Source organism: Neopelma chrysocephalum, unplaced genomic scaffold (assembly GCF_003984885.1).
Source record: "Neopelma chrysocephalum unplaced genomic scaffold, ASM398488v2 Primary Assembly neopelma1_97116, whole genome shotgun sequence".
Lineage (NCBI taxonomy): Eukaryota > Metazoa > Chordata > Aves > Passeriformes > Pipridae > Neopelma > Neopelma chrysocephalum.
The window spans coordinates 1,562,841-1,584,116 of record NW_020925758.1 but is presented as its reverse complement, the minus strand read 5'-3'; the positions used below and the strand labels follow the sequence as shown (position 1 = coordinate 1,584,116).

Sequence of the window (21,276 nt, the reverse complement as noted above, 5' to 3'; positions counted from 1 at the left end):
GTGTTTAGGAACAGGTGATAGCTGCTTGTGGACAGAGAGACATTTCCATCTGCAGACTTGCACTGCCTGTGTGAGCTGGGGGTGCTGAAGACTGCTGTGCTGTTCAGGATGCTATTTCTGAGAATAAGCACTTGGGGAGTCCCCCAGGCTGGTAGATGACTCACTGAATGGAAGATTAAGGGACCCCGTTTCTACTGTGAACTTAGACCAACCTGGTTTTTTAAATAATATTTTAATGCCTCTTTTAAATCTATTCAGAAGTGCATTTAACTTGCAGGGTCTCCATTCTTTCTAGCTGCCTTTACATGTTTACATGTTAAATTTTAGTGTTTCTCCCTCACTTCTGTGCTGCAGCAGCCTGAACGCTAGGGATGACATACATGTGTTATCTTACTGCTTGAATAATGACTTGCTTTTCAGTCAGACTCCCATTGGTCATCTATCCCTGTGGGGGTTCTGCTCTATCTCTTTCAAATTCTGGAGCAGGGGCTTCCTTCCAATATTGAATACTGTGAATATTAATTTAAAACTGCAGAGAAGGTGTAGCTTAGACTGATGTCTTTAAATCTTCAGGAATCGCCACTCATAAATCTTCTTGGACAGACCAGCTCCCTGCCTTGGCAGCTTGTGGGCATTTCATCTTATCAAAGCATCATCAGCTACTGCAACAGTCACTACCCTCCCTCTGTTATCCTTGCTAAGGATGCTGCAGCTGAACTGATCGTGAAGCTCCTGAAAATCTCAGCAGGCTTTGGGGCATCTTCGGATAGTCACATCCACCTCGTGAGTCAAACTGGTCTTGCAGTGTCTCTGAGCTGTTCGTGGCTGTTCTTTGCAACGTTCTGGTTGTGTGTATTATGGAAAGCGTTCCAGGCATGATGTTTTTTTTGTTTTTTTCTAATCGACTTCAATTCTGTTGAACAGGACGCAACGCTGAAGTGCCGAGCGTACATTCGCCAGGTGGTTCAGTTCCTCAGCACCCTGGAGCAAAGTGGAAAGATTACCCTTGCAGTTTTGGAGCAGGAAATGGCCAAGCTGCTGGATGACGTAGTCATCTTTAATCCCCCAGGTTTGTGTTGTAGAAACAGCCAATTGCTTCGAGGCTGCCAAGATCCTTTACTCTGCTGCATGGATTGATGAACGTCCGTGACTGTGTAATTACTTGCATTCCTATAATGTCTCCTAATATACCACCTATATATACACATCACCAAAGCAATTATGTTGCTTTGTTGATGTGTTTATATAAGTAGTATATTAGCACACAGCAAAAATATGAATTACCCCATAGACCTATCAAGAGTGACACAACCAACATTAAAAACAGGGGTTATGTTGTGAGTGAAGCAGGCTGATATCCATGAGCTTGAGGGATTTTCTTTGTTGTCTTTTTTTTTAATTTAATTTAATTTAATTTTTTTTTAAATTTTTATTTTACTTGTCACTTACATCTATTTTAAAAGGAAGAATGGCAGAAATATATTCTCTTGGTCCTGAGGGATTAGGGGTAATGGGTACAAACTGAAAGAGAGGAAATTTAGGCCAGATATTGGGAAGAAATTCTTACTTGTAGAGTGGTGAGCTACTGGAACAGGTTGCCCAAGGAGGTTTTGGATGCTCCAGCCCTGTCAGTGTTCGAGGCCATGTTAGATAAGGCTTTGAGCAACCTGGTCTAGTGGATGCTGTCTCTGCCCACAATGGAGGGGTTAGGACTAGATGAAGCTTAAGGTCCCTTCCAACCCTTAACATTCCATCATTCTATGCCTGGGCTCTCAGAAATGGTTCCAAATTGTAAAATTGGGGAAAGCTGAGAGTACTGAAGTATGAGAGTTACACTGATGTGCACTAGTGGTATGGTGTATGCACACACAGAGGATTTATATCGATGTGATTGTTAGTACTAGTCCCATCCTGAGGTTCCTCTACGAAGCTGTAATTTGAGGTGGAGTCAGTTTTCTCACTGTACTCCACAGAAGTGCTTGTCAGCAGTTGTGTGGGTCATGGGCAGGAAGAGACACAAGTGTGCTGGCAAGCACAGACAAGGAATAGGGGTGTGTAAGGAGAGGGAGGGTTTTCCCAGTGTCTACAGAAAGTGTCCAGTGATGAAACTGAATTTGGGTTCCGGTGTCGATTTACCAACGTGGTTCTCTGCTCTCTGACCTCCAGACATGGACCTGCAGACGCGCCACCTGGCCCTCAGCAGCCTCTTCACGGAAACGCTGATGATGCTGAACAATTCCAGCATCACCACGGCCGAGTCTCTCCGGGGGACCCTGCGGAGGTGGATAGAAGGCAAAGTGCACGGAGTGCTGGCCATGCCCCTGCTCACGGCGGCCTGCCAGAGCCTGGCCTCGGTGCGGCACATGGCCGAGACCACGGAGGCCTGTATCACTGCCTACTTCAGTGAGGGTAGGGGCCTTTCTCTGCTTGTCTCAGGAGCTTGGGCCACCCTTGGATACCACTGAACACACATCGTCTGGAATCATGGAATGGTTTGGGTTGGAAGGGACCTTAAAGATCGTCTCATTCCAACCCCTCTGCCATGGGTAGGGATGGGGGGGGAATGACGCACTTCACACTGACACAGAGGAGGGTTAGATGGGTTATTGTGGAGGAATTCTCCCCTGTGAGGGTGGAGAGGCCCTGGCACAGGTTGCCCAGAGAAACTGTGGCTGCCCCATCCCTGGAAGTGTTGAAGGCCAGGTTGGATAGGGCTTGGAGTGACCTGGGATAGTGGAAGGTGTCCCTACCTGTGGCAGGGCAGTGGAACAAGACTGTCTTTAAGGTCCCTTCCAACCCAAACCATTCTGGGATTCTGTGGTTGATATTTGGGGTTTACAACTGCTCTGTGTGTTTTCTTAAGAATTATACCTGTCTGTCTGAAAACTGATTTGTTTTCTGTTGTGTTGCCATTTTTACAGCTAAACGGGAAGACTTCTTAAAAAAAAGAATCATTCCAAGAGAACAAAAGACATTTGTGCCCTCCTGTAGTGTTCTGTAGGCTAATTTAAGAAAAAAAAAATTCCTGTTAGGTAAAAATCTGAAATTCTGTGGTGGGGGTGGTTTTCTTTTTTGTTTGTTTGTTTTTTTTCCCCTTCAGTTTACATAATCCTTGTGGAACTACATTTTTATTGCTTCCGCTTTCTGTGTGGAAGATTTTAGTGTACCTGAAGGAAATACTTTTAATTCCTTGCTAAAATGTTCAAATTCTAGTCCTGTCTGAATGCTGGGAAAATATCTCACCTTGACCTCAAGGAGATGTCCTTTGATAGTGGAGCTTTTCTTTTCTCTCCACCAGAGTTTCATGACATGCTGATTACCTGGGAAACAGCTGAACCAGCCCAGATTCTGTAAACAGTAGTCCTAGTTCTTAGGTTTTACTACGTGCTGCTTTTTCACACTCTTTTTGTTCTTTCCTTCTGTTTTCTTCATAGATTCTCCTCACCACCAGGATTTAGGCTGGGGCCCTATACTTGCCTCCCTCCAAGTTCCTGAGCTAACCATGGAAGAATTCCTGCAGGAGTGTCTGTCTTTAGGAAGCTACTTGACTCTGTATGTCTACCTGCTGCAGTGCCTGAACACTGACCAAACTCTTACCAATGAAATGAAGACCCTGCTGACCATCAGCAGATGGCTGGAGCAGGTGTACCCCAGGTACGAAGCTTGGGAGCTTCTGAACGTGCCTTGGCTTTTAGATCAAGTTTATTTGTACTTGTATAGCTGAGATAATCAGGTGTCTCGGTTAATTAGGTTAATTCCCACAGGCTGCTGGATGAAATGGCATGTCCTTTTTTATCCAGTAGTTAAGAGTTTGTCCTTCTGCAGGACCAACACTAATAGTTGTGATGGTTAAACAGAAGAAGGAATTTAATTTGTTAGAACACTGGTGAGTTTCAGTCATTTTTCAATCAGAGAAGCTCGATTTCAGTGACAGGATTTGTGCTCAGTTAAAATGACTCGAAGCAAACCCTGAATCACTCAGTGTTCCACTTTCCAGCATGTCCACTAGGTGGGACGACTTACATGCTAAATATTCAGTCTGGCACTCTGGGAGACCTGGTGTTCCAAGCTGCTCCATGGGGCCTGATCAACAGCTCTGAACCAAATCTGGAGCCAGTGGGTCTGGTGGAGTGCCCAGAGCCTGAATGCTGTAAAATAACTTCCAAGATAACTGGGTTCTGGGGGGAAAGGAGGCATAGCCCTGGGGTCAAAATAAAAATCCTCAGAAGTATGTAACAACTGTATTTAGAGTTGCTGCTGAAATTGCCAGGATTTAGCAAACACGATGAATATCTTTCCATATTAATGTTGATTATGTGTTCATATTTTCTGTGAAAGAATGATTTGGAAAAATTTGTGTTCTCACTGTTTCTTGAAATTCAAAGAGAGTTCTCTCACTGTGGTAGGTGCTGTAGTAATTTGATTGCCAGAGTGTGAAAGAGGCAGCAAAGCCACCACACAGAGCAGATGAAACCTTGTTCTGAACATCAGATCTGAGATTGCCTGGGATGGGAAATGACTGGGTGGGGTGATGTGAGGATAGTCTGATGCAGGAAACTCGTGCTGATGCTTTATGTGGAAAGTCTGAGGCTGTTAACTTAAGCTGCAAACTGTTTTGGGAAAGATTATAAATATCACAGGGGGAACTTCACTTTGTGCTTTGCTCAACAAAAACATTCAATGTTTCCTTTTTTTCAAAGATCATATTAAAAGTCTAAATTGTTGTGGAAACAACAGCTAGTGCTTCCTAAAGTGTTTTATTGGTAAGTAAAGAAAAGAACAAAAGAGTAGAGATACGGCTTCTTTCCTTTTACACTAAGTCTTAGTCAAGTTTAAATCCACTTAGGACTGCAGTATCGTTTATTTCCAGTTGCAAAGCTTAAAAGGAAGCGCTGTTCTTTGTCCTCTTATAGGCTCTTAAAACCTGCTAGCTGATGGCTCAAATCCACAACAGCAGCAGTTACAGCAGTACAATAATTGGTGGGGTGTACAGCCGTGTTATCCTCATTCAGGAGGAGATTACTGTCACTAATTAACCATCTGAATTCTTCATGGGCTGGTGGGGAGAGAAACAGGCTTCTTAATCTATGCAACTGACTCCTTAATTTATGTTTTGTTTTATTTTATTCTTTAAATCTCACCTAAAGCTCAGCAAAGGAAGAGGCCAAGCTGTTTCTTTGGTGGCATAAGGCCATGCAGTTGTCCCTGATTCAGATGGAGCAGGATGATGCCGTTCTGATGGAATCCGTCATCCGGACACTGCTGTCCATCCAGGGCAGGCAGAGCCAGCTGGCTGAAGAGAGACTGACTTCTGGAATCCTTGGTGCTATTGGGCTGGGCAGGAGGTCTCCTTTGTCACCCAGGTAAGGAACGGAATGTGATAAATTAATTGCTTTGAGTCATCAAATTAAAGAAGCAGCCTGGGTCCAGACTGCCCAGTGCAGTGTCGGAAGATGTTCTGAATCCAAGCTGTCCCCAGATCTATAAAGTTGTTTGGGCCAGTCACAGAAAAAACACAGGGAGTGTGATAATCTGGTTAAGAAGTGAGTGTGAACTTCTGTAAAGTCTGTGTGGTGGTGAAGGAAAGAAAATGCAGTTGTGATTCTGCCTTAGTGTCCACCTCCAGCAAAGTTTGTAGGCAGACTGTTTGTTAGAGGAAGATACTTGCACTTGGTCTGTAGAAGACTTTCTGTTGACTTGACAAGATTTTGTATAATAACATACAGTTTGCCCTTTCTGTTTTAACCTTGAGGTATTGGAAACGTTAAGAGAAGCTCAAGGAAGCATGTGCTTGCTTGTTGTTCACTTTACCTTCCAAAGAGAGACACCAAGTTTGATGGGCAGCTGTTAAAAACAAGTTCACTGTGGAGGGAATGCCAAGGAAAAAAACCATAAATGCTTGTGGAACACCAATACCTAAACATAAGTTTGTGTTTATAAGGATGCAGTCCTGTTGAAATTGCTCTGAATTCTTGGTCTCATTCAACCGATCCCTCGATTTGGGTGGTGAGGATGTTTCACAGTCTGTGAAGTGAGAAGTGTTTCAGATGTGGCCTCAAGGCTTCAGCTAAGCTTGAAGCAGATGTAACATTTCATATGTATGATATTATATCATGTATAATATCCTGTTATATGTGTATCCAGAGAAGTTGGATGCCCCATCCCTGGAAGTGTCCAAGGCCGGGTTGGATGGGGCTTGGAGCAACGTGGTCTAGTGGAAGCTCTCCCTGCCCAGGGCAGGGGGTGGAACTGGATGAGCTTTAATGTCCCTTCCAACCCAAACCATTCTGTGATTCCATGATATTCAAGTGACTTCTTTTTTTCTAATGCGCTGGAGATGGTCATCTAAAGCCTCTACTTTGTTCCTCATGCAAGAGATACCCCGTGGCATAGAACTCCCAGTGTTCCTGCTGTTGAGACCTGCAAATCTGACGCCCCCTTCTCTCTCTGTGCTTCCCCCACGCAGGTTTCGGGTGGTTGCCCGCAGTCTGTCTGCTTTCCTCTTGGTGCAGATCCCTGCAGAGAGCCAAGTGCGCCTGAAAGCCGGCTCGGAGCCCAAGCTGTCTCAGAAGGCTCAGCAGGTGAGCTCTGCCCATCTCTGGCTGCTTGACGTGCCCTCTGTGCGTGCTTCTTTAGCTTTTGGGGTGAAGTAATAAGAATCACTACAAGCATTTCTCCGAGCTAAATCCTGCTCTCACCTTGTTGCTGGACTTTGGCAGCAGGACTGTGTGTTTGAGCTCTGCCCTAAGGTGATCCTAGGTAAAACTACTTGTACAATATTCCATATTAATATAAAGGCATCAGTTTCTAATCTTACACGCTGAAAAAGGAGCAGATGAACTTATGTCTGTAATCCCTGACTTCTGAGAGTTTGGAGCATTGCAGGTGGAAGGAATTGAAAACAAACAGGAAAAAACAGCGCTGCTGGTGATTGCACTGCTTTTCAGCGATAAAGCAGGGCTGCATTCACACTGATATTTGTTTATGTGAGGTCAGGGCTTAAAAGCCCTGTGACAAATAAACATTCCTGCCTTTAGCATGTGCACTGACCACGACGGTCTTTCAGTAAGCACGTGAGAAGAGGAAGGAGTTGATTAGAAACCAAAGCAAAGTAGCTTGGTACAACTTGTTTCTCTTAAGAAAAGAATGAAACTTGTTCAGAAATACGTCCAACATTTGCTCTGCCTACTACTGCCAACATAGACTTTTCTATGTATAATTTTTAACTTGACAGTCAATATCTAAATTTAATGTTATTAATAAGAATAAAACAATACTGTTATAAAAGATGTTCATAAGAACAGCATGCAGCAAATATCAAGTGTGTTGCAGTTTGTAGTTCAACATAATTTCTGTGAAACCATTTCTTGAGTTCACAAAGTAAATATTTGAAAATATTTGGGTTACAGAATCCTAGCAAGCCTTGATAGGACAGTTTTTGTCCTGATCTTGGGAAGTGACTTGAATATACAATATATCACTCGAAAATACAGGTGGCTCAAAACACTGTTATGTGATTGTGTTTTAAAACTGTTTTGTTCAGAAAACTGTGAGTTCTGTAGTAGGTAAGGATCTTCTGGGGGAATTGTGCATATTGTGGCTCATGAACTGGCTTGTTACAGACCAGAGTTCATCTAACAGAGTTCTCCCTTGTACCCGCAGGCACTGAGCGCTCTTGAATCCATGGCATCGAACAAGCAATATATGGAGTACCAAGAGCAGCTCTCCCAGGCTTCTGTGTTCATCAGGCATCCAGAGCATTGTCTTCGGGATGGCAACAACCTGCTGGCTCTCCTTGTCAACACCCTGTACCCAGAAGTGCATTATTTGGACACCATCCGGTAGCGGTGCTGAGCTCGCAGGGCCATCACTCAGTGCCCATCACCCTGGTTTACAAACAGTGTCCCTGCTGCACAAATAACTTTTACATTCAGAGTTCCACTTTAACTAGGTCAGAATTGTGAATGGGAGCGGCATGCTGTCAAGCTTTTCTCCACTTTAAGGTTTTCTTGCTTCCCTTTTTTTAGGCCTGTGGAATTGCTTTTTTTTTTTTTTTTTGACTGAAAGCACTTGAATATCCTCCTGTGTGTGGTGCACTTCTGAGAGGAGGGTACTTGGGGATAGGTGTACAAATCATTAGTCAGCAAAGCTCATCCTGGAGTGTCTGAAGTTTTTGCTTGGTGCCTTTTTTATTTTCCAATGTGTCATCACTCAGGCCAGTTCAAATTTACTGGGGGATTGTGTGTAAAAGAGGTTTGACTTTCTTAACCAAGGATACCTCTGAGTCTTACCTGAGTGTGTGTCTAGTGATTTTTGTGAAATCCCTGTGTTTGAAAAGATGGTACTTCAAGTTTTGATTTCTTTTTGCTATTCCACAGAAATCTGTAGTTGAGAGGCATGCCTACAATCTTCACCCACTTCTGTAAATATTAACAAAAATTGTAACTGAAGAACTTGGGTTTTTTCCTGTTTTCTAAATATTAGTGTGTCTGCATCTATATTGCTTCATTAAATGCAAGTAACTTCTAGCCAAGTTCAAGGGGATTTAAATCCAGAAACAGATTTTCTGGATCTCTAGTGTCTAGGAGGGGAACAGTCAGTTATGATCACGTTAGGTAGAATTCCTTAATTCTTAAAGTCTGGTTGTTTAGGAAATACTGCTTTAACAAGTGTCCACCCAGGACTTATTAGCTTCTGCCTGGCTGGGCATGACACCATGAGATTTTAGAGGACACTATGAAGAGGTATTTCTGTTGTATTAAATTTGGTGATCACTTGTTAAAATTCTGTTGCCAAAGCATGAACCATGAACCTGTAAATCTGTAGTTTCGGCTGAATGATCACTGTTTTTGTTGCCTTGTCTGATCATAAGATGCACTTTTGTCTAGGGAAAGCAGAAGGTGAATTTTTCCCGTTGCTTGTTTGACGTCCCCTTCATCACTGATGTGTTTGAGGTGGCCCAAGGTCCTACAGTCCCAATCCCTACACCTGTGTGAAGGAACTGATCGCTTTTTCTCTCCCTCCATTAATTGTGCCTTTGTGTTTATGACATGGTTGCACGTTAAAACATGAATTCTGATCACTAGGGGATAGAAATGTGCTGCCTACTGTCTGGTCAATGATGCTTTGATCTGTTCCTCCCAACGGTGGTCCTGGTGCTGCAGAGCAGATCAGCTTTTTCTTCTTGCCAGATTCTGCTAATTATGCCAGCTGGGTCATTAGATCACCGTCATATTAATGTGGTCTTAGAGTTCTTTGCTCTATCTGCGAGCCTATAAATAGATATACATATGTACATCCCTCTGTATATTAACCAGATACCAAATGCAGCATGTTTTTTAAGACTCTTTTGGAAAATTCGTGTCTGGAGGAATACATTCGGCTGCTTTCCCCCCCTCAAAGACTTAAAAGCACTGGTTTTATTAGATTCAGTGTTACTGATCAGTTGCATATAAATGTGAAAAAGTCAGAAGTACGTGTTTGAGATGCACTTTCAAAATGAGGAATTGTTTCACAGCTGTTGAGTTTTTACAAATGTTGTATTTATAACATGCTATGTCTGCAAAGACCATGCAAAAATAAAAACAAAAAATCAAGCAATTTGTGACAGACACTGTGATGTTTTCGAGTTGCTGGAAGAATACCCATCAGGTAACACATAATTGCTGTATGTGTCACCCACAGACCAGTCTTCTGGCTTCATGCTCAGTGTGGTAATGGCAGAAGTCTGAACCTGTGCTTTCCTCAAACACAGGGGGGCAGTTTTGTGAACTAACAGATCCACTGGCAGTTCTCTGTGCAAATGTGACCTCCAGAGCTTGGGGCCTTATTTTCCAAACTGTGCCCAACAGAGTGACTTTTTATTTCTTGTAGTTTTACTGGAAAGGCTCTGGCATTCCCAGCATCTCCCACTGTTTCTCGTGCCCAAAACTACAACGTTCTTGTTCACATCGTTAAATGTCACCGGGTGCTCTCAGAAGGAAAACTGAGTTTTATGTTGGTTTTAACATTGTAGATTGCATGGAAAGAGGTGAAATGGCTATGTCAGCTACTCAATAACGAGTGTGCCTGTTGGATACTTGGTGCAGTTTAGTTGGAGAATGAGTATCTGTGGCTTTTTGAATGTTTTACCTCGCACAGCAGTTGTTGCATTGGGATGAGTTGTTGCCTGCGGGTTGCAGCTCAAGTATTGATTATTAAAATAAGGGCAAATAGGGAAATGGACATAACAGCTGAACGTGGCATTAACTTCACTCAGGGGAACGGAGAAGCAGAAGTTGAGCAGCAAGGTGCCTGAAATGTGCAGGCAGTGCTTGTTCTCACGCTGACTGTGCAGCAACCCACAGGGGCTGTGGTGATGGGAGATGGCATCATTTATCCTGGGAGAATAGAGGGCAGTGGCCAAATCCTCCCAAACCCTGAATGTGCATAAACTGAGCAGTTTAGGAGGAGGGGAGGAACTGGGACACACTTCTTAGGCCAAGTTCAATACTAGAAACCTCCTGGCATGTGCCCTGCTGTGTTTCGACCTTCTAGTTTATATTTGTTTGAGTGGGTGGTTTGAGTCTCCCATGAGGACCAGGGGGCACGAGTTGGTTTTGGGGCACAAGGTCTGATGCTTCTGTTTGGACACAAACTACTTGAGTTAAAGAGGTAGTTTTTGAGAGAAAAATCCTGTGAGCCAAGTGTGAATCCCATACACAGGTGGGAACGGGTTCTTCATTATTCTGTGTCTGTAAATCATAAGGGCTCAGAAATTCAGTTCAGTTTGTCCAACTAATATCCCTGAGATCTCTTTCCTCTGTGACACTTGTGAGACTGAGCTTACAGGTCCCTGACTACACTGTCTGCTGTAACTTCCTTTTCCTCTTTGCATCCCTTCTTATTTTTATTAAACCTGGCTTTCAAAAAAAAAATTCAAACAGGCACAGATACTCATTCTCCAACTAAACTGCACAAAGTATCCAAGTCACTGCTGGGACTTTAAGCTGGGATTTAAAAGATCAAGTTCAAATATTTCCTTGCATTTTTTTTTCCTTATTATCCTGGCCAAGTCATTTAAAATTGTGCTTTACTTTCCCAGCACAGGTATTATGAAGAAATGAACTTTAAAATAATGATTCCTAGTCTGGGACTGAGCTTGCAGGCAGGACCACAGGCTTGATGGCAATTCAGTAGCAGCTTGGAATCCCAGCCAGTGGTGGTTGTTACCAGGAGCAGGATGATCTGGGGAAAGAGTTTTGGAGCTGCTGCACTGGAATGGTTGCACAGAGCCACTTGCAAGTCAGAACTTTTCCGTGGAACACAGAGGTGGAAACTGTTTAGAAATAAGTGTTTTAGCTTTAAAAAAAAAAAAAGAAAAGGCAAAAAGGCAATTTGTTGTATTGGAACATGTTCACAGTGTATTTAGCACAAAGCTCTGGGTGCTAGGTAGAGTAGTAGAGTTAAGAGACTAATTAGACTTTGCATGTCCTGCTTTCAGCTCTACCAGCTTTTGGAAAACCTCTTCCTTTTTCTTGGACTCCTCTTGAAAGTTAAGGTTTCCTTTAAACTCTTAAATAAACTGTTCTGGAAGATAATGCATAGTAATAACGATTAAAAAAATATCCCCAAAACCACCAGCAGAAATTCCAGTAGTATTCTGTCACAGCTGGTGTTTGAAACATGACAGTAGCTCACTTGCAGGTTGCACGTGGTTGGACAAGTGGAGTTGTGAAATGACATTTGAAAATTGCCAAAGCAAAAAGATTTGAGAAAATTTTATACTGTTACCTGCTTGCTAAATATGATATGGGCTAAAAACGCACAGATTGGTTAAAACTGACATTCTGTGCAGATCCTCTTCTGCTCCTCCAGCTCCACCCCTTTTTTATTTCTTCTCTTTTGCCTTTAAGGGCCGCTCTTGCTTGTGAGCAGCAGCAGGGCTGGAAGTCATAGCATATAGAATGGTTTGGGTTGGAAGGGACCTCAAAGATCGCCCAGTTCCAACATCCCCACCGGTGTTTGGCCTTCTGTTCATCAGCCAACATGGGGTTTTGTGTTCCCTGGGAGAGAGGACACCTGTGCAGGGAGCAGGTGGGGGTGGGATCTCCTCAGCTGCGCCTGGGCACTGCTCTCCCTCCTGGCAGGGTCTGGCTCCCTCCGTGCCTGCGGTCAAAGTTCTCGTAGGTGCAGTCTGGCAGCTGTGGCCTGGCAGGAGGAGAAGGGAATAAGGTGAGGACACGTCCCTGGCTGCTCTGGGCTTTGTAAGTGGCTCCAGCAAGCAGCTAAGGAGTGTTAGAGCAAGTGTCTGCGACGCTCCAACACTGAGTGTCCCTCTGCAGCAGGGGGTCCTTAAGGGTCTGAGTTGCAACTGATGTTTTACATCTTAAAGCATCCAGAGCAATCTCCTGCACCCTTAGCATTAACTGCTGCTACTGTCCTGCTGCTCAGAGCCTCGGGAGGTTGTGGCAAACCTCTCCTGTGAAGGATCTTCTCATGGGAGTGTTGGGTTTTAAGCTTTCCTCTGTGTAGGTATCTATGCAAAGACAATCAATGGTGCAGTGTTGTTTAGACCCTGATAAACCAGCAAAACTATCATTTTTGCAAATAGTTATTACAAATTTGACTGTAGGATTAAATTCCTTGTTGTCTCTTTGGCCGTGTCCTGCACACTTGAATGTCCTGCTGAAATGGCCCTTTTTCCTGGATAAGGTGAGGGAAGGAAAGAGACATGTAGGAGTAACTCGGGAACAGGATATTGCATAGGGGTAACTCAGGTTGGAGACATCACAAAGGGATAACTTAGATTGGAAGGGAGCAGCCCTAGGCAGAGGTAGTTACACTGACCTCAGATACAGCTTCTTTACTGTTAGACTAAGGGCTGTTTTGATTTTTTTTTTAGTTTATTTTTTTTCCATCCCTTTCTAGCTTGGCCACCCCAGCTGTCAGTATTGTCCAAAATCAGTGTTGTGCTGGATAATGGGAAATGCCAAGGGTCTGTGGGAGCATGGTGTGGATGCCAGCCAAGGAATGAGGCCCTGTCACACCTGACCTGGCTCTCAGGTGGGCTCTTTGGTACCTCCATACCTTCCTCCACTCTTGGCTGAGCTCATCAGTTTTGGTGTGGGCACCTTTTCTTCTCCATTAGAAACTGGGGTCCAGAGGGAGGGGAAGGTTTCTGTTCCATGGTGTCAGCACAGACCCCATCCCCTCACCTACACCTGGTCCCCTGTTTAATGTGGCACCACAGAACCACAGAATGGTTTGGGTTGACCTTAAAGCTCATCTCATCCCACCCCCTGCCGTGGGCAGGGACACCTTCCACTATCCCAGGTTGCTTCAAGCCCCATCCAATGTGGCCTTCAACACTTCAAGGGATGGGGCAGCCACAGCTTCTTTGGACAACCTGTGCCAGGGCCTCCCTACCCTCACAGCCAGGAATTCCTTCCCAATATCCCATCTAACCCTGCTCTCTGGCAGTGGAAAGCCATTCCCCCTTGTCCTGTCCCTCCATTCCTTGTCCCAAGTCCCTCTCCAGCTCTCCTGGAGCCCCTTTAGGCACTGGAAGGGGCTCTCAGGTCTCCCTGGAGCCTTCTCCTCTCCAGGTGAACACCCCCAGCTCTCCCAGCCTATTTGTCTGCCTGACTGCAGCCTTCCAGCTGTTCTCTGGGCTTATGGCACACCTAAATTTCCAGTCATTTGCTGGTGCAGCATCTCTTTGCCATGGTCTTTCCAAACTGCTGCCCCAGTCCCTTGTCCTCACATCACGCCCAAACCTTGTTCCCTCACACCAGCTCCCCTGGCTGTCAGCCCAACCCTCTCCTTGTCCCAGGAACCTGCTCTCAGGCCAGAGAATTGTTACCAAGACCACAGACATGCTGCATTTTCACCCTTAGCTGTTTCCACCCTCCTGTGGGATGACGAGAGTAGAAGGCAGGACATCCTTACCTGACCAGGCTGGATGGAGCGGAGGAGGGACCTGTGGAGTGGGAAGGATGATGTGGGTTAGCAATGAGGACAGAGTGAGCTGGGGAGCCAGGACTGACCTAGAGCTGTTGGGAAGCTGCACTGGGTGGTTGTGACACTCCAGTGACTGGGGAGAAGACCTGATGTCAGGCATGTGGCCCTCTTCATGGGTTTGGGAATTAGGCACTGGAATATAAGGAGGGAAAAGTTTTTGGTTGGTCTGACAGCTTCTGCTGTCCAAGACAAGTGGTGGCTTCCATGGGTGTGACATTAGACTGTCCCTACAGATGAGTCACAGTGATGTCATCTTGTCCAGACTGAGAGGCAGAGCCCTGTGTCCCTCTTGGTCCTCTCCTGCCCATGCCACCGTGCAGCAGGAATGGCTTCTTGGGATGTCTCATCCCTGAGTCCGTGAGATGATTCTCATCTCCTGTAAGTGGGGCATTCCCTGCTCTCATGGCCTTGGAGTTGCTGGGAGGTGGGATTTCACCAATGATGGGAAAACAGAGGTGTGGTCTGCAAAACGAGGGTGCCCATCCCAGGGGATTAACCTGTTGTGTGGGATGCACCAAAGGTAAACCTTGGCCATGGGCTACAAGGGAAGAGGTAGTAATTAGCCTGCTCCAAGGAAAAAAAAGAGTTACAAATCTGGTTGTGTGTAGGCAGTGTGTTCTCCACTAATTGCCCATCTGTTAGTTTATTAACCTTTCTCCTTGGGCACACGGAAACTCCTGCTCCCTCTGTCTTTTCCAAGGCTCCTTCCCAAAGGAGACCCTCTGTCAGCAGGCTGAGACCAGCCAGCCAGGAGCTCCCTCTGACATTTCCCACTGGAAATGTCCTTGTCTTAGGGTAGAAAACAATAAAATCCTTTAAAAAAAAAAAAAAAAAGGAAAAACCAAACCCCACAAAAACCAAACTAACCCAACCCCCTCCTGCCTGCCTCTGTCTGCTGCACCCATCAGTGGGTACTAGTGAGACGAAGGGAAGCCGCAGCACTGACCTTCTCTGGAGAACAGAGTGAAGCTCAGTATGGCCAGCAGAACGAGCACCTTGACTCCCAGCGGCACCAGGACCAGGATCATGAAGAAGGAGCTGTCGGACGCCCTGAGTTTGTAGAAGTACACGGCCCCCTCGGCCCTGCCGTGGCTGTTGACGGCCGTGCAGGTGTATTTCCCGTCGTGGGTCAGGTACCGCAGCTCCTTGGTGACGCGGTGGCTGGCGCTGGTGGTGGAGGTGAGGTTGGGGTAGGGGGGCCCCGTCCAGGTCAGGGCGGGCGCTGGCTCCCCCTCGGCGGTGCAGCGAGCCTGGAACGTGTGGTCCCTGTTGGAGCTGACCGTGATGTTGGTGATCCGGGGGGCAGCTGTGGGAATGGCGACAGGGGAGGGAGGGAAAGCGTGTCAGGCTTCAAGGGCAGGCACACCTGGAATGAGCTCTTGGTCTGGGTGGACCCTGAGTGGGTTACATCAGGGTAAAACTGGGTGACAGGTGCTGGTGGGTGAGGGGTTGGACATGACCCAGTGGTGGGAACTTGCAGCCCAGAAACCCCCCGTGCCCTGGGCTGATCCCACAGCGTGGGCAGCAGGGAAGGGGGGGATTCTGCCCCTCTGCCCCCTCAGGTAAGACACCCCCCCCGCAGAGCTGCCTCCAGCCCTGGGGAACAACAACAGAAGGATGTGGAGCTGCTGGAGAGAGTCCAGAGGAGGCCACGGAGATGCTCCGAGGGCTGGAGCTCCTCTGCTCTGGAGCCAGGCTGGGAGAGCTGGGGGTGTTCAACCTGAAGAAGAGAAGGGTGCAGGGAGACCTGAGAGCTCCTTCCAGGGCCTAAAGGATCTATAAGAAAAATGAGGACAAATTTTTTAGCAGGACCTGTTGTGATAGGACAAGTGGTGATGATGTTTATTAAATAAAAGAGGGGCGATTCAGATTGGATCTAAGAAGTTTTTAAAAATGATGGTTGCCCAGAGAAGTTGTGGCTGCCCCATCCCTGGAAGTGTTCAAGGCCAGGTTGGACAGGGCTTGGAGCAACCTGGGATAGTGGAAGGTGTCCCTGCCCATGGCAGAGAGGTTGGACAATATGAGCTTCAAAGATCCTCTTCAACCCAGACAATTCTATGATCTTATGAATGTTGGGATCAGCCCTCCTTCCCTATTTTTCTTGGCACCCTCTTCCCCCAGATTTCCTCACCCTGCCTTTGATGGATAGAGGAGCAAGGAGATCCATGCAGCAAAGAGTGGGTGTGAGGATGCTCTGTTTGTGCTCTTTTTTTTTGTACTCTATTTGTGTTTTATTCCTGTGATGCCTCACACAGTTTTCTGAGCTTCAGTCAACTCCAGCTGTTGTGACCTTCCACGATGGCAGAAGGCAAAGAAGTGCCATCCACCACGTAGGCACAGGTGGTGACCTTTTCAGACCCGCTGCATCTCCACGTGGTCGAGGACGTGGCAACCATGGTGGTCTCCACAAGCCTCTCTTGGCTGTTCCCTTGGTCTCTGACCTCCAGAGCACACGTGGATGGATCCGTTTGTGTGAGTCTTCTGCTCGGTGCCTGAAACTTGCCAGATCTGGCAGACTACTGTTGTAGGGAAAATTTCCACTTCTTGCTACGACCTGTTTTTGATGTTTTTCTCCAACCCTGTAGTGATGCCCCAGGTCACTTTCAGGTTGGACATTAGGAGGAATTCCTTCACAGAAAGGTTGGTCAGGCGTTGGAAGGGGCTGCCCAGGGAGGTGCTGGGGTCCCCCATCCCTGGAGGTGCTTAAGGGAAGACTGGATGTGGCACTCAGTGCTCAGGTCTAGTTGACATGGTGGTGATCAGTCAAAAGTTGGACTGAGTGGTCTTGGAGGTCTTTTCCAACTGGTTTGATCCTGTGGCCACCCAACAGCCAGTGTAGGTTCCTGGTTGCTTTTGGGTAACACTCCCACACCAAGATAGGGCCACTACTATTGTATCCTGTATTTGTAGCATATGGGATTGTGTGACTTAATGAACATTTAAATATCAATTTTGTAAAGATCAGTTGGTAAAGACCATTTCAAGGATGCAAAATGTCAAGAGATGTACTGTTGAACGTGTCACTGTCAAGTCTAGTCTGCTAAGGAAGTGTAGCTGCTGTGACCAAGCTTGTCTTACCCACCAATGCTCTCCTCTTAGCTCTCCTGACCCATTTAGTGCATTTGGTTCCTAAAGGTGTTCTGAAAAGTGAAGGGAGCTACACGAGTACCCTCATAGAGGAAGAGCAGGAATTTGTTGTTTGTTTGTTTGTTTTTTTTTACAGGCTAAACAACAAAAATATCTTTTGGAACTGCCTACAGCACATCTTCCCCCTTGTCTATGTAATGCAAGAGGAGTTTCAGGTGGTGTGTCATGTGCCTGTGTGTTTTGGTGTCTTAATTAACCTTTTAACCATTAACTAGCCCCTCCCAGTCATACTGTCAGGGTCCATTCCCAAGCAAGGCGCAGCCTGGGTGCTGTATCTGTGTGTGTTACCATTCCTTATGGTGTTAAAGTCCAGACAGCCCATGAGAGACAGGTCCTGCTGCCATCATGCCCTGGTCATGCTGTGTGTGGGTGTTTAGGAGCTGCTCCAAGTGAAGGAGAGCCTCAACAGTGCAGAACTTCCCAAGAAGTAACCGAGCTCAACCTCGGGACCATCTGGATGCCCAGAGTGCACAGCAGGCATAAGGAAGTTCCCTCTCACAAGCAAAACCATCCAACCTCATGACATGGGTAAGATCTGAGTCTGTTTCTGAGGCCACCTGGCTCTCACAGCTCTCCCTTATCTGTGAGCTCACAGTTAAGGGAGCAGTGGGATTAGCATTTGACATTTGTTGCTCCGAGCTGTTTTTTTAGGCTGTTTGTTTTTTTTCAGGCTGTTTGTACTCTTATTGTTTCCTGAATCCAAAGCGGGATGCCCAGGTTTTGGTGGGCTCTTACCCCAGCTGCCAGAGCCTCGCTATTTCCTTACCAGTTCTGTTCCTATTCCCTCCCCTGCCTTGTGTTCATTGCCTCATACTGGGAGACTGAGGAAGACAGCGAATATTCCCTGCCCAAATGTTCTAAACTGTCCACAGAGCCAGAAGAGCCAACCATTCGGAAAACCGCCTCAGGTAAACTCCTGTTACCATCCCATCAGCTTCCACACCTCGTGACTCTCATCTTCCTACAGGATGGCTTTTCCTCCCGTGCCCTCTCACCAATCAAATGCGGCTTTATCCCACTCCTCTTACCAATCAAGTGCAGCTTTATCCCACTCCTGCTTTCATACTTGTCGTGGATGTCTCCGGCCAGCTCCACCCTGCAGAAGTATCTGTCGCTGTCACTCCAGGTCAGGTTGTCAATCCTGATGGAGAGGTCCTTGTGCCGGGGGTTGCCCAGCAGTTTGTACTTGTTCTTGTAGCTGATGGCAGTCTTGCAGAGCTCGCTGGTGCTCTGGCTCACACACTTGAACACTATGGTGCCGTTGTAAGGCTCCTTGATCCTCCAAATGGCAGTGAGGGTCCGGTCAAAGGCTTTGTAGGGGTGTGTGAAGGTGCAGGGCAGGATCACCATCTTCCCAAGCTCACCAGTAACATCAGACGGGACGTGAACGGACCAGCTGTTGGACTGCACACCTGGGAGCAAAGAGAGATCATGGAAACACAGGATGGTTCGGGTTGGAGGGGACCTTAAATACCATTTTGTTACACCCTGCCATGGGCAGGGACGCCTTCCACTAGACCAAGTTGCTCCAAGCCCCATCCAGTGTGTCCTTGGACACTTCCAGGGATGGGGCAGCCACAGCTTCTCTGGGCAACCTGTGCCAGGGCCTCACCACCCTCACAGGGAAGAATTAATTCCTAATATCTAATCTGAATCTCCCCTCTTTCAGTTTAATATATAGGTATGTCTGTCTACCCACTGTCCTGCTAGAATCAACAGCTGTAGCAGCAGACTGTGGTCTCAGAAACATCTGGGTCTATGTTCCTGTCTTATAAAACTCACTTGACAGCTTCATTAAATCAGCTTTCCCCTCAGTAGCTGAGAATACCCATAAAATGTAAAGGTGCCCTGTAAGAAATTCCAGCCCTGGTCTAGCTGGCTTCAGCACGTTTTGTGGGCATTCAGCTGTCAGATTAATCCTGTACACTCAAAGATAAGATTTGTTTTTTGTTCCTGTGTCTGCTGTCCACAACACTTGACAAATACATCGGGGGCAGTGCAGCTTGTATTAATCTATTGTGCACTGCACAATGGACAAAGGCCATCCCAGGGCTGGTTCTCTGCTGTTCATTTATTTACCTGGAATCAGCTCCAAGCCAGTGCTTTGATTACTGAGATCTGGAGTCGGGCTGCCCTGTCATTCAACAATATGGGCACCTTTTCCTGCCCAGGTAATCTCATATACAAAGCTACAGGACTGCAGAAGCTTCAGGAAGCTTGTGGACTTTAAGCACAAGGACCTGGCAGTGAAAACAGAAATTGCTATTGTTTTCTAGTTTATTTGTCCTTGTTCTAGTTATTTTACAGCATGTCACTGTAACCTTTACTTCTTGAGAACTGCAGATCATGAGCTTTTGAGTACCTGACTTGCTTTTCTCCATCACCTCTTTGACTTGTTTTTTTTTTTTGTTTTAAATCTTGAGCAAAGAACACTTTATTTTTCTAGCACATAAGCCTCCCCTTGCCTTCCAGATGAAAAATAATGTTAAAAATAAGTGCACCTAATGTTACCAGCTCCACCCATTTCCATGGAAACACAGTCTGCCTAGTTATGAGTGGAGGGAGTTGTCAACATTCTGTGTATAATTTACCCTTAACCTTAAAACTTCAGGTCTTCCATTATTCCTTTTGCTAATACCCAACCTCCGTTTGTTCCTGGAATTGAAGCTCTCATAACAGAGAGAGAGAAGTTCATGGGAAAATAGCCTGTATGCCTTAGAGAAGATAACTCCCAAAAGGAGTTGTCAGGTCAGTGCACCTGCTGGTTGCCTATGGAAAGGTTGTGAAGACAACAGCAAGAGCTGCAGACCACCCCAGGCACCACCCTTGCTCTAGCAAATGCTGTTTGACAGTGTATCTAAGCAACTCCCATTGAGTTTAATGGAATTTAAGTGCATGTTGAAGTTAAATGTGAGCCCAAGTGATCAGTGGAACTGGAGAAAATTGTGTCTGCTGCATAATACCTCCTAGGAATGTGAAGCAGCACTTCTGGGTGGGGATGGAAATGCTACATCTACCCGACAAAGCTGGGGAAAAGTTAGATGAATTCCATGCACAACTTAAAAAAAAACCAAAAAACCAAGCAAACCACCCCCCCACCCACAACCCAAAGCCCTCTCTGACAACAGCTGAGCCAAGTCTGAGTTTTTCCAGTGTTCTCACATGCACCTGGAATTTCATGGTCCTTTTAAGCGACGTGATGGATGGTGCAACCCTTGGAGAGTTTGTTGCATCAGGGTGATGCCCCTGGCACTTTGTCTAGAGCGAGGGGAGAAGCCCTGATCAGACAGGGATTGGCAGAAATCTCAGCAAAGCTCAGAACTCACCCTTCCTGGAGATGCGAAGGAGACACAGGAGAACCAAGCCAAACTCTCTCATGCTGGTTGACCTTCTCCCCTGAGGTGCATCAGCAAACCAGAACTGCCTCATCACATCTGAGCTGATGGCCTTGCAGGCACAAAAGGTTTTTCCAGGGCTGGAAGAAGTTGTGGTTTTCCTGTCCTTGGAGGGAGTGAGCTGTTTAGCTGAACCAGCTCGGGGTTCAGATATTAATAGTTCTGTGGTCAGTCATATGAAAATTACACCAGAGGGAATAAGGGCATTATGATTTTCCAGCTAAAGGAAGGCGTTTGCAGGTTGGGGCTGCAAACACCCACACCAGGTGTGTGATGGGGCAGGAGGGAACTGCTTTCCAGTGCCACCAACTCATCAGCCTGGAGGAAACCCTTGCAATCTGCCTAAAGGGTTGCCAAGCCAGACCCTTTCTCTCCTGGTTAGAGGCAGTTCCCCCTCCTGAACCTGGAGCCTGCAAGCCAACTATGCTTTACCCCTTGTGCTCACTTGTCGTTGTAGAACAAACCACCCCAAAACGCACTTTTTTTGAAATCATCTGAGCACTTGTGCCAAGGTTCAGTGGTGGGTGAGTGCTGGTGCTCCCTGTGACCCTGCTCTGTCCAGACCCATGTGACCCTGATGAGTTATGAGTCATTCCTTGCTTGTTGTTAACCTGTGTTTGAAATAAACTGCATTCCAGCTTTTGCCCAACATCCTCGTGCAAATACTTGCTTTATTCCTTCTGGGTTTAGCTTTTCTCTCAGTTTGCTGTGCAGTTTGCTAATCTGCAGAATT

At 46.3% G+C, this 21,276-nt stretch overlaps 2 protein-coding genes across 3 annotated transcripts in view; one reads left to right on the top strand and one right to left on the bottom strand.

The window, feature by feature from the left end:
* EPG5 (ectopic P-granules autophagy protein 5 homolog) overlaps window positions 1-9,600 on the top strand; it is a 57,723-nt gene extending 48,123 nt beyond the window's left edge. For both annotated transcript variants that reach the window (XM_027671654.1, XM_027671653.1), the window contains exons 38-44: window positions 574-783; window positions 925-1,069; window positions 2,167-2,409; window positions 3,435-3,654; window positions 5,148-5,363; window positions 6,467-6,581; window positions 7,663-9,600. In XM_027671654.1, coding sequence (XP_027527455.1) covers window positions 574-783; window positions 925-1,069; window positions 2,167-2,409; window positions 3,435-3,654; window positions 5,148-5,363; window positions 6,467-6,581; window positions 7,663-7,845 — 1,332 coding nt within the window. In that variant the 3' untranslated portion in view covers window positions 7,846-9,600. The remainder of the gene's footprint in view (window positions 1-573; window positions 784-924; window positions 1,070-2,166; window positions 2,410-3,434; window positions 3,655-5,147; window positions 5,364-6,466; window positions 6,582-7,662) is intronic.
* A 1,800-nt stretch (window positions 9,601-11,400) lies between these two features.
* SIGLEC15 (sialic acid binding Ig like lectin 15) lies at window positions 11,401-20,565 on the bottom strand. The gene is made up of 5 exons (XM_027671669.1): window positions 20,475-20,565; window positions 18,177-18,560; window positions 14,948-15,307; window positions 13,930-13,960; window positions 11,401-12,189 (listed from the first exon to the last, which is right to left on the bottom strand). The coding sequence occupies exons 1-5, from the start codon at window positions 20,524-20,526 to the stop codon at window positions 12,093-12,095; spliced, it is 924 nt and encodes a 307-aa protein (XP_027527470.1). The 5' UTR covers window positions 20,527-20,565; the 3' UTR covers window positions 11,401-12,092.
* Between the last annotated feature and the right edge of the window lie 711 nt (window positions 20,566-21,276).

Coding starts and splice junctions, on each gene's coding strand:
- SIGLEC15 (XM_027671669.1), bottom strand. CDS start 20,526: ATGAGAGAGTTTGGCTTGGTTCTCCTGTGTCTCCTTCGCATCTCCAGG. Junction 13,961..14,947: donor CACTCTGTTCTCCAGAGAAG/GTCAGTGCTGCG, acceptor CCCACTCCACAG/GTCCCTCCTCCGCTCCATCC. Junction 12,190..13,929: donor GCTCCATCCAGCCTGGTCAG/GTAAGGATGTCC, acceptor TCCTCCTGCCAG/GCCACAGCTGCCAGACTGCA.